This window comes from Oreochromis niloticus, linkage group LG8 (genome assembly GCF_001858045.2).
Source record: "Oreochromis niloticus isolate F11D_XX linkage group LG8, O_niloticus_UMD_NMBU, whole genome shotgun sequence".
Lineage (NCBI taxonomy): Eukaryota > Metazoa > Chordata > Actinopteri > Cichliformes > Cichlidae > Oreochromis > Oreochromis niloticus.
In genome coordinates, this window is record NC_031973.2 from 13,870,220 (window position 1) to 13,883,181 (window position 12,962).

The following is a 12,962-nucleotide window of genomic DNA, read 5'->3' on the forward strand; positions in this document are numbered from 1 at the left end:
TCTGAGCACTTATCCAGCAGCACTCAGAACAGAATAGTTCATCATTTTTACTAAAAAATAATCTTCGTTTAGTTTATATTCATGTGTTATGCTCTTTTTTTTGGAATAACTTAAGTCCTCCACCAGAGTTGTAGAGTTGGGAGGTATATACTTAACCTATGCAAAGTGCTGCTGCTGTATAAACAAGAGCAAAAAAACTACGTTTGGCTACGTTATAGTCACTGTAAGTAGATACTGTATCATAAAAGCAGACATTAAGAAGAAAGGAAGCATTTCTCTGATTAATTTCTCCATTACATCAGCAGACAAGAGCAGATAGATTTATTCTATAGTTTGTTATATATGTATGTCCTTCATCAACCCTATAATGAATAGGGCTGTTTCCGATTACCACGTCAGTTAGGATGAAAATTTCCCTCAGAAGTCTAAATCAAGATTCAGACTGACTTCAGAGGGTCAGAGTGTTTGAAACAGTTTTGCATAACAAACTGTGTAAAATATACATATAAATGCATATTTTGTTGTGAGGAGTGAAATAAAACACTTTAACAGCCCGACCAGAAATCACACAACATTCCTGTTCTACATGTTCCCTTTTTTTAAATCAGTCTGTGCGTGCCGTTTAGCGATTGTAATGGCACGGAGTGTAACGCTTTCTATGTTTTAATCGTGTTTTGAGACACTTTATTCTAGTCACCGTCTTCACCAGTTACTCGTGCACCAGCCCGTTGTCACACTTTTATTCAAATAATTGCGGTGATGGGCTGCAGCTTTGAAGTCCATGTTGCTAGTTGGAAACTGATGACTTCCACTCAACGCATTTCCATTCCACTTTCATGTTGTCAAGTTGAATTTTTAGAGGGGCTGCTACCATTTTTATTACAAATGGTAGCGGCCTTGGGGGGTGGGGTAGATTCAGGCAAGGCGGGGGATAAAATGCCTGACATCACGAGGGCTTAATTGATGCCATTAACATATGAACAGAGGCAAAACAAAGAATTCACTCAGGCTTTGGGTGACATTTCCACATTCATAGCACGGCTTATGTTTAGCTGCAGCTTGATTTATGCTGTCAGTCTGTCATAATCGCTCAGCCATTACAGGTATTAGGGCTGCGTGCTCTCACAAAGCAGCATGTCGCTTTGTGTTTCCCCTGGGAATCTGCTTTTATTATCTGATAAATAGAGAGATGTTGGAACAAGATACTTATCTACAGAGTGTTTTGAGTCCTTTAATGGGATGTCAAAGATTTTTAACACATGCATCTGTTCATATTGACAAATTGTACAAAGGATGTAGATAAGTCCAAGTGAAAAGTGTCCTTTGTAAGCTGGAAAAATCTCTTTGTGCATTTAAGAATCAACCAGTACAATAGCAGTGCACATAAAATTGCATAAAACTGAAAAAGATCACTAGTCATCTCCTCTGATGAAGTCACGCTGCTCTGTTGCCCCCCTGTGGAGGCTTGTACAACATACACATAAAAAAAAAATGTATTTAAGCATTTCACATTCAGACAATTGGTTCTAATTTATATAAGTCATTACCTCTTTTGATTAATTACCTCAAATATTTATTCTATGGCCAGATATGAAGCGTCCAAAAACCAGTGACTGGATGGAGAGCAGCCCTCCTCTGAAGAGCAAGGAGGGACAGGAGGAGGAAGAAGAGGAAGAAGAGGAAGAAGAGAGGAGGGTGGGGGCTGGGCTCAAGGCCAAACGGGAGCGGCGACAGGGCAGCGGCAGTGCCACTGTGTGTCAGGTGTGCAACATACAGCTGAACTCCAGTGCCCAGGCACAGATCCACTACAGAGGGAAGACTCATCAGAGAAGACTCCGCCGACTGGCAAAAGCTGTCAGTGCAGGTAGGAAAGATCCAAGACTCCAAGAAAACACTGATATGTCCTTTTTGAGGCCATTACAGAATATTTAAATTTCACATTTGAAAAGCAAATATCTACCCAGCTGAGTATTTGAATGGTAAATTGTAAGGGCCCAGCCTTTTCAGTTTAAAAGTTACCTCAGACTTTTATACATCAGCGTTTCAGTGTTTAGCTTCAAAATGGGCTCATGCAGCTCACACAGGTTGTCTCCACAGCAATAGACCACAACAGAGATTCTAACTTTGTCATAGCAGGAAAGGCACAGGTTCGGCTAATGAAATGAATGATGACTTTATTACATTTAATGGTCCCAGCAAGCCATGCCAGTGGGACATCATGCAGAAAACCACAGCCCTGGAACTGGAGCACCTAAATAGGACAGAGCCATCAACAGTTTCAGTTACACTTGAGCTTTTTTTTTTCAATGACAGGTTGAAATGTGCTTTATTTAAAATTTTGATTAAAGAGGACTAGTATGTAGACTCTGCCAAAACTGTGAATAACTGAGTGAAAATCTCATATCTTCATGTTTATCCACCTGCATGACAAACTATCTCAAATTTATTACACTTTAATCACCAACTGTTAAACAAAAACACTAAAATAAATCATTTTTTAATAAATTTTTACTGCAAGGCTGTTGTATTTCCAGTGATTCTTTTTTTTAATCAGATCTCCCAGTGTAGTGTGTTTGGCTAACAGAAAAGAAGATACGGCTTAGTTTCTGAGTCTTATGCATTGTTTTTCTTTGACAAGTATCTGCTAACACGATACTGTTGCATCTCCTGGCATAATAAGTTTGATATAGTTTACTTTCTTTTGCAGTTCATTGCTAATTATGAGGTTTCAAGCTACTCGGATGTTCAGCATCTTTCTCATAAAGGTTGCTCTGTTTGGTGCTTTGTGGTTAATGTTCACATCTGCAAACCATGAGGAGGTGTTTTGCATTGAGAAATATATTTTCTTATTCCAGTGGAGCTCCCCACCGTTTCCAAGTATTTTCTCCACACCTGTTTTGATGAAGGGCCATTAATCACCTTCACTCGCCAACACCTGTGTCAGTCTGCTGCGCTGACCAGCTTGATCAATCAGCACTCAGCCGCTAATGAACAACTGGCCAATAAAATGACGCTTTTATATGTTGATTTATGAGACTCGTTCTGGCTGGTAGCATGTCACACACATTTAGCTGTACCAGTCTAATACAGAATATTAAATTTAAAAAAAAAAATTATATCCATTGTTCCATCAGAACGCTATTGACTTTTTCTATATCAGATAATAGCCTCTGCAGGTCATCATTCATACTTAAGAGTGTGTGACTGATCCAGTGCAAAAGGTGATTATGAAACATTTCTTGGCCTCTTCTATTTTCTGTAGTTTCTTTTTCTTTACTTTCCAGTGTCCAAAAGCAAACTTTTATTTCCTGATTCACTCAGGAATCGGTTAAACCTCCAGCTTGGTTGCCTAACAGCCTCTGACGTGACTCGTATGATAAGGACTTGGGACAAGTGCCTTTCCTCAATGTTTGTCTTCTGCTCCCAGAGTTGACCAACACTGTGTAATATTAGCTTAAAAACTGAGTGCACTAATCATTATTGTCAACAAATGATGGTTCAGAACACACAGGCTGCACATAAGGACAATAAACAATGAAATGTTGTGACTTTAGGTATATCTTTTGTAGGGACAACTGCAGCAAGAAAGTAAACTAAGGTTAGCCAGCTTGCTGCTAAGCTGGGTATTAAGCATCTTATCTAGCAATTTTCATTACTAGCAAAGTCAGTTTTATTAAAGGCCCCAGTCTCACAGACCTAGAGACTGGTTAGTGATCATATGTAGGTAAAATTGTTTATTCCAGAACTGGCCTGCAAGTCGTTTTTGGAGGTTGCTGGGTGATACTGGTCACAAAAAAAGGTGCTAAGCTAAAAACCTTGCAGTTGTTTGCTATGTTTTCCGATGGAAAATATCAGTTTGAAAAAGTTGGGCATGGTAGTTACAATGGGAAGGCACAACTTTTACTTTGAAGGCGAATATTTCCCACTTCCAGTTTATGTGACACTTTTTCCAGACAACCAGAGGTTGCCAGGATATTGCCAGTCATAGTATGCATTTGTGACTGAGGCCTAAAGAAGCCCAACTGGCCAAGCAGCTATCAGGGGAAAATGGACTTAACATCAGCAGGGTGTTCAGTTTATTTTTTGGAATCAGATCTGATTCTGAGCTCTCTCTCTTTCTTCTGGCTAATGTTGCCTAATGCTCACCCTCCTGCTAACACTGAAGAACTGCAAGATTTAGCTACACAACATGTATCTGGTGAAGTGGTTGCTTTGTTGGATTATCAAACAGGGATGTCTGTCTGGCCAAAACTTATGAAGGATTCAAATTTGGCCCAGTGGATAGTTTTGCACAGTGTAGAATTTTTGGGATTTGCAGATTAAAGATACGTTTAACTGCTGACTCACTGATATGGTTTACTAGGACAGATGATGAACGCTGAGTCATTATTGGTAAATGTTTTGTGCTTTTCCTGTAACGATAAATCAACTATTTTAAAACGTGAACAAGAGGCTTGTTTGCGGTGCACTATTAGATGTGGTTTGTCATTTTGTCACAACCATCCGCCATCTCATCCACTAATTGATGGATAAGATGAGAGTCACTCATCAGTCCCTCCGGGTAGAGGCCCTCTCGATTTTTCAAAAGGGGCACAAGCTGATTTCACACCTGCCATGTTTGAACGACTTAAACGAACCCTACAGCATCTGACCTCATTTTGTTTGAGCTGCTGTGAATTGAGCAGTAAACAGCGAACAGTTTCTCCACCTAAAATTATTTATGAAACTGTTTATATAGGACAAAGTTTCAACTTAAACCATTAAAAGATCCTGCAGATTAAAAATATAGCAATTAACGTGTTCCATTGCCAATTTTCCCTCAGATAATTGATATTGTATGGTCAATAAAATGTCTGAAAACAATTAAAAAATGCAATCTGTATTCAAAAGGCAACGTCTCCAACTGCTTTGCAATGTCCAGTGAACCAAGTTATATTTAATGTATTCTCAGAAGACAAGGAAGAGCTAAAAATGTTTGTATTTAAAATGCTAAAAGCAAAATATATGAACAATAACAAACACAAAAATCCATAAGAATAGTTGATATTCTGTGGATGAAACAACTGATAATCTGAGTTTTACTTGCATCAGAATAACTATAAAATAAGCATGGCACATGCACATACCTTAAAAATAATAGCAAAAAAGAATAGTGAAAAATTAGTGAACCAGTAAAAATTCAGCCCCATAAAGGGATTTGTATGATCTCTCTCACACACCTGTGTCAGGAAGCCATTCTCTCTGTTGCCTTTCCCGCAGAAAAGAGGAGAAAAAGAGGACGATCTGAGTCAATTAAGGTGACTGTTACTATAATTCGGTCTGCACTGCACTGAAACCAACCTAATAATACCCGTTCCCTTCCCGCAGCTGAACTGTCTTTGCCTTTATTTAGCTTCATGAAGCGATTTGCTCAAATGAAAAGAGATTTTAATAGGGTGTTTCTCACTGGGGGCCGTTTGAAAAGGGAACAGAGCAAAGCACTTTCCAATTGCTACACTCCACACTGAACTACAGGACAACAGTGGACTCAATTCAAGGTTATCGTTTTAGGATTTCCGATATAACGTGTGTGCTGTGTGAGATATAAGTCCCTTCAGACAAGCTCATTATGTTAATCTGACAGCAATTTACATGTCGGCCTCAAGCAAAAATGTGCACAATGGTCAATTCAAGACGTTGTGACAGTCTTACCAGGTCAGGTTAAATGTGAAAGAAGAGAAAACTGTGGACATCTTGTGCTATTAGTTATTACTACTTATGCATCATATCTGTTAAATACACCAACAAAACTGAGGAAAGGCGCTGCAGAGCATCGATCTTGTTATATCAGATCTGTCTGTCCCCCCACCACGATGTTGCCATAAAGGACCAAGGGCGTTCAGTTTCTGTTTGCATATTTTCAAGCCAGCTGTGGGGACGAATCAGCAAAGGTTCCCCAAAACACTTTAGATGCAGCATGTGAGTCCTGACTTTACATCCTGTCATCCAGGGATTGTAAACTGTTGGATATTTAAAGAAAAAAACCATGCAGCATAGACAGAACATCCTGAAATTGAATAGAAAATTGATTTGTGCATTTAAGATGTGGAAGGAAGCATTTCTGCTACAAAGGTTTGTCTGTGTTTAGAGGTAAATGGTACAAAACAGCGTTTAAACTGCTCTTTAAAATTTCGACATGAATTATTCTGCTTTATTGCTTTCACACACAGCTCACAGAGTTTGGTGCTTGATCACTTTGGTTGTTCAAAAAGTTTCTCCCGTTTTGTCCCCATTGTCATTTTTTGTCATTTTATTTTTGTTGAGAAAAACAAGAATAAAAGAATTCAAACTATGTTCAGCTTATCTGCCTTATACATATATATATGTGTGTGTGTGTGTGTGTGTGTGTGTATATATGTATATATATATATATATATAGTGTGTGTGTGTGTGTGTGTGTGTGTAGTTGTAGATATAGGGAGGAACGGTCAGGTACAGACCAAAACAACCACACTGACACCCTTTGACTTTGTTTATGATGACAACTTGATTCAACCCTGATTTGAATCAACTATGTGGTGTTTCTGGAATATTGTAGTGTATCAAACTGTAGCCACTAGCAGCTGTTAGGAGTAAACGCTCCATCTTATCCACTAGACTGGACACAGTACCTTCTTCTTGTATTTACTTTTGTTGTCCCACCTCAGAGACATGATTTACAATGATGCATTTTGGTTCTGCTGTTTGGAGTTTTCTCTGTTAAAAGAAACCAAATCACAGGAAGAAGCTACAAGTTTACAATATCAACAACTGATTTGGGCTGGATTAAATGAACTCTAGTCCTGAAAACAAACCCCAAAGACACCCTAAGTCAGAAATCTAAAAGAAAAACACATAAAAAAAAAATGTATGTGCACTGGCACATATATTACCTGTATATAAATGTCTGTGTGAAAGCCAAATTACACCTTTTGCTAAAAAGTTAACGTTTCAAACTGTACATGGATGTCTAGTCTTCTTTATTAAAAAGCTTTTTAAGTATATTTGTTTAAAGCAAAGAAAAAAAATGATTTTCAGAGTTTTTCAGAGACGTGACCTCCAACATTTCCTGCACCGTTTATAACAATTTAGCCAGTGAAAGGAAAGATGAAGCTTTTTGTCTTCCTTGAGCAAAATTTCCCCTCACTAATGGAAAATCTCTAATTTTCTCAGACGGGGCTCCACTGGGGATTGACTTGGCTTTTCTGAAGGTTGAATTATTCCGTTTATTGTATACCAACATACGTTAGACACACCGTCACAATAAATACAGGGAGTATCGTCTACATTTACTACACACAGTCTGCTGAAACAAGCTTTGAATTAGGACATTTATCACCTGCAGTTTTTCGCTGTTTGACCTCATTTCTTACAAAAGAGGCTGCTGAGCAAATGCAGCCATTTTTTTCAGATGTCACTTGATCTGTCATAAGCTACTATTCGCCACGCTGTGAAAGCCTGGACAGGCAGCAGGGGAAGGGGGCATTTTGGCTTGGTTTTTGACTCGGTGTCTGGCAGATGAAGCATCACAACCCGCAGGGACTGATAGTGTTAGAGGAGACACCTGTTTTACAGTATTCCCAATAGTTTTGAGGTTCCAAACCCGAATAAAACAAGTGAGTAGTTTCCTGTTTGATATTCTAGATGGTAGTAGATTGGTGTATTTGCAAATGCATGAGTCATTTTTCTGCACGTGTTGAATAGTCAGTGAATATATCTGAATAAATGAAAATCAATATAAGGCATGCTGAATTTGTGTTATTTCAACAACTGTCACTATTTCAGATAGCTTGGATTGATAAATAAGTATAAGCTAGTAATTAAATGGTATTATAGAAATTACAACTGTGTATGTGGTGAGCTTTGATGTTTCCTAAACCTTTTGTTTCTCTCTCCTGCTTCCCCCAAAACCCTTTCCAAGTCTATGATTTCCATAAGTAACATGGCATGTCAGTCACACACACTGAGACCATAAATAGAGGCATGCACAGCCAATGTTCAGTAGGTCCATGGCGAGCTGAGCGCATAATGCGCGTAGCCGACATACGATCATTGTGCTCGAGGCCCTCTCCCTGCACTTTCATTTGAATGCTGCAGCCTGAAATCAAGTGTAAAACTGTCAGGATTTGTCAGTGTTGTGCTTCCACGCCGCACTTATTTGAGTGGACAAGGAGCCAGCAAGGAGCACACGGGGCAGACACAAGCTCTGTGTGTGTGGTTGTAATACTCATGTTGTGGGGACATAGATCTGTTCACACACTCACATTGTGATGGCCCAGAGACAAAAAGCAGGACATCGTAATGTTTTCATTAACCTTAAGGCTGAAGATTTGATTCAAGGCTAGATATAGTTGTGGGTAGACAGGTAGTGGTTATGGTCAGGTTTAGAGTAAGTCTATAGGAAATGAATGCAAGTCACTGAGGTGATGGAAATGTGTGTGTGTGTGTGTTAACACTTGTGTAACACTGGAGGCCACAGTTTCAGGCTAGAGACTGTGAGAATAATCGTGTTTATCTGAAGTGATTGTAGTGACTGCTGAATGAATAACAATGCAGTGTGTACAAGCCATTGTGTTGCTTCTGCAAACATTCAGTGGAGTCAGATTTTCACTGAAACGACGTCCCTCTGTCCAACTTAAATCACTCAGCGGCCAAACTTAAGGCTAATGCATACTCTCTAAAGAGGGATTAATATCTAAAAACACAGTAAGACATCCCAGCAACATGGATAGTTCTTACAGCCTATTGAAAGCTGTTATAGGTACCTAGAGTGGAATGGAATTTGCTGTGCCATATTCAAAGGTGCTGTTACAAGTATTTTTTCATTTATTGCTGCAGAGGTACTATATAGGTTGGTGTAGTAAAAGTTGCAATATCATTAAGAGATGTAATGAAAGAAAAGGCACTTGAGGACAAGTTCAAGTAGAGACAGGACGTATTATGCAGACATAAACAGACTTTAGAAGTGTGAAATAGAATAGGAGATAAAAATAAGCTCAGCTAGACGAAAGGCAGATTTAACCGGAGAACGAAAACCACTATTCACCAGTGTCGACAGTGGTAACGCCAAGATTGGGCTGTGGCTGATACAGTGCAACTCAAAAGAACCATTTGAGGTAAATATCGCAAAGAAAGCATATAAAGTGCTTTATTCAAGCTATAAGAATCGCAGTGGAGCATGACAGAGCAGCGCTGGATTCAGCTCTGCTCCACAGTGTGTCAATAGAGTAATCATCAGAAGATTAGGCAGGAAAATTAGCCAGCTATTCGTTCAGCAATAATCTATCCCACCTGCTCATTAAAATAAACACTGAATCTCAAATAGTTTAAATCAGCGCTGAGTGGGGAAAGAGCTGCACCATCAATATGCTAAGTGAGCATCTCGACTTCTGAAGCAGAGTTCTAAGTCGTTTTGGAAAACTGGGGTGTTTGTAATAATGGATCAAAATATGCAAATGAATTATACCTTTGCATAATTATATTGAAAAACAGTATATTTGCATGGCCACAATTTATTAACCCTCATATCTTCATTTACCCCGTCTCAATTTTCTGAAGAAATTTGCAGAAACTCATGCTTAATTTTTTTTCTCTCTTTCAAATTAATAACTTTATTTGTAAAGCAGTTAAACATGGCTTATCTCAGTTCGCCAGGGTGTTCGCTGCAATAGTATTTGTTATGGTAAGTCAAACGAAGTAGCATGTGGTGGCTAATGTTAGCAAATGTTGATGTGTCAATTTTAGATTAGATTCGATTTTTAGATTTAGCTTCGTAGCTGTTTGTGTAGTGTTGTGAAGCAGCGTCCTGTCACACACGCTAGTGCAGGGATGTCAACTCATACAGCCCACCTTTATCTTAAGTGTGGTCAACCAATAAAACTCCCCTTTCTGTCAGTGTAAAAAAATTAACTTCACATTTACTCCATGAGATATAATGTAAGAAAAGAAGTGTAATTTCAGCAGGACGTCACAGTTTTTGTACATTATAAAAACAAATGCTGCTGTAGTAAATTAAAGAAACCTGTTAGCATGACTCTTTGGGCTGAAGTTGTAAGAAATAAATGCGTAAAATTACAGAAAAAGCTCTGGCTTGTGGTTGCCCTTAGGGCTCTGTTATTATAAAACAGAAACTTTTTGTTAATTCACAGAAACCTCCCTTTTTTTCTTTTGCTCTGAAATCAATGTAAAAATTAGAAATTTATTGGAGTTTACAGTATTTACTATCTATTCAACAGTGAAAATAAAACAACAGCAACTTTTCCGTCATCACTTAATTACATTGGTTTAGTATGAGTGGCTATGGGGGAGGTCTGTATCATTAGGAAAAGCTGCAAACGTGTTCAAATGCAGTTGAAAGTCCAAAATATATGCCGCCCTTCATATTTTTCAAAGGAGTCCAACGGCCCAGATTGGCGTCTTTGCTGGCTCAATTTTGGTCCTCAGGCCTTATGTTTGACAACCCTGCTCTAGCGCAACATCATAGTATCAGATGCAGTAGATACATGTGTAAAAGCTGATTAAAAACACTTTTTTTAAAAAGTAGAAAATTGTAACACAAGGTGGTTTGAATACTTCTGAAGCATGTTTGAGCTTGGCTGTTTAATTATGATCGTGATCATATCAGTCATGCCTTAGTAGCGGTGAAAAAATAATGAGTTTGTGCTGCGTGAGTGACTCTGTGTTTAATTGAATCCTCTCCACATACAACCTCTTGGAAATGTAAAGCTAGAGTGGAGGACTAATTTACTCTGATAAACAGGACTGCACTCTGCACATAAACATTGTATCATCTGGATATGGATGCACAGTTTTAAAATATTTTACCCACAATGGTAACTTAAGAACAACATAGCAGGGCTGCATTTTAAGCAGACTGAAAAGGACCAATGATAAATGACGCCTATTGTTGTCAAGTAATGCCAGGAAGGAAACTGTCTTTGAGTGTCCTTAAGGGAGCATGCAGGTGTGAACCTTGAATAGAAAACGCTGCTGAGAAGAAGAAGAAGAAGCGGGGAAAGGGGGGAGATGTGGGAAGTTCATGTTGTTAACAGCCAGTCCTCTCCCAGCTCCCCCATCTCTCTCTCTCTCTCTCTCTCCCCTCTTTCGCTCTCCCTTACATACTCATACTGATAGAAGAATACACACTTGCTCTACAGACGCTCTCAGCCTCCTTTCTTTCTCCTCCGCTCCTCAATCTGCCTCGCGCTGTCTCTCCTTTCGTCTCATAAAGGGCAGCACGATCAGCAGAGCATGACACTTTTAATTGAAGCACACATGTGCCGTGCTTTCGCTGCGGCACTTTGGATCATAGCCAAGACGTGTCACTGACTGAGAAAGGACCGTCACAATCAAAGTGGAGAGAATAAAGATACAGTAAAGAGACGGAGAAAATTATCTGCGACTTTGTTGGGTTTTTTTTGGACAACTTCTGTGATGGGAGATCAGCCAGCAGGAGAAGCCTGAGTCAAGAGCAGAAGAGAGTGGCAAACAGAGGAAGCTTAAAACACGTGGAGATGCTGTTAGGTAAGGCTGTTACTTTTAATATTCGTGCCAATACTGCTAATTTGTGGGAAATTAGCTGAGGACTTATCTTTTTTTTTTTCTTTTTTTTAATGTGATGTTTTTTGTGCCTCCATTTGCCTAAATGCATGCGAGCGCTCCGCTGTCAATGTGTGTTTTACAACAATGACTTCACATCACAGCTCAAGGGCAGGCTCGGTCTCCTGCCTACCATCTGCCCTCATTCAGTTCCTCTGCATCCAAAATGAGTCCCCGGCCTGTTTGTTTTCATAATTGACCCCTTTTGATGGAGCCAAGTGTGGAGTTCAGACCAATACAAACCTGCCGTTCCCAGATGTGTCAAGTCATTTTAAAGCCACACAAGAACATTGCTGATATCACGGTGCAGATTGCTGGCAATTATGTCTTTGCGTCCCCAGGGAAATATGCCCAGATTAGCTTGCATAATTGGAGCCTGTTAAAGATAAAGGCAGTGTGGGGATTTTTAGTCATTTGTGTTTGGGTTTTGGGGTTTTTTTTGTATGTTCTTTTTAGATAAGGCATCAAATTTATTGCATTTAAAGTATTTGAATTCAGGATTAGTTTGGTACGACGTTAAAGTCCAGCTGATTTACCATCTGATTTTTAAGTAGACAGAGGAACTCATGTTTTATTTGACCTCTAAATAAATGTGTTTATTTTTTTAATCTACCTTAGAGTTTATTATTTCAGTTAAAACTAAATTGATTTGCAAGTCTGTCTGCGACACGAGGCTCACTCATTCGTGGGTTTCCCTGCGGCACAGAATGCCAACACAGTCCTTCACAAACAGTTTATTTTAACGCACACGCTTGCAGCACATTCATAAAGCTGCCACTTTACAAGCCCAGCTCTGCACAAGCTTTCTTAGCAGTCCCCTTTCTCCACGCCGAATTCTCCCTCCGCCGTGTTGTGCACTCCTGTTACTGTCCCTCCACACCCCAGCATTCTGCTAAAATAAAGAGAGAGGAAGTGATTAGCCCATGCACAACAGGTGCACCATTCACCCCAATTGACAATGCCCTCTGAGCCATCCAGCTCCACCTCCTCCATCTGTACCCCTTACTACTTTTCTCTGGGTTATTTTGGAGCAGTTTGAGGGAGTTTGCACTATTTTCTCACAAGTAGCACATAACTCATTTCCTGCTTTTTTGTGTTTATAATAGCTTTCTTATCAGGATGAGACATAATTCTTTAGCCAATAGAATTACCAGGAAGGCTACATTTAAAATTATGTGTATCCACGTATTTTGGAATTTCTGCAGCTTATGGATACACACAGCTGCGTGGATGAAAATGCAGAGCATGTCTATGTGGCTGCTTTAGGCTCTTTCTCCTTTAAACAGCAGATTAAGGAGATCAAAGGGAAACAGCTGAAGAGACGATAACTATAAGAGTTTTGCCTG

The 12,962-nt window shown here is 39.4% G+C and overlaps 1 protein-coding gene across 3 annotated transcripts in view; it reads left to right on the plus strand.

The window, feature by feature from the left end:
- Positions 1-12,962, plus strand: part of LOC100706998 (zinc finger protein 385B) — a 74,714-nt gene that overhangs the window by 30,624 nt on the left and 31,128 nt on the right. The window contains exon 2 of one of the 3 annotated variants that reach the window (XM_005471300.3): positions 1,589-1,864. The exons of 1 other annotated variant lie outside the window; for it this stretch is intronic. In XM_005471300.3, coding sequence (XP_005471357.1) covers positions 1,589-1,864 — 276 coding nt within the window. Of the gene's footprint in view, positions 1-1,588; positions 1,865-11,139; positions 11,542-12,962 lie in introns of those variants that run through there. One more of the 3 variants, XM_005471302.4, reaches the window with a different exon arrangement.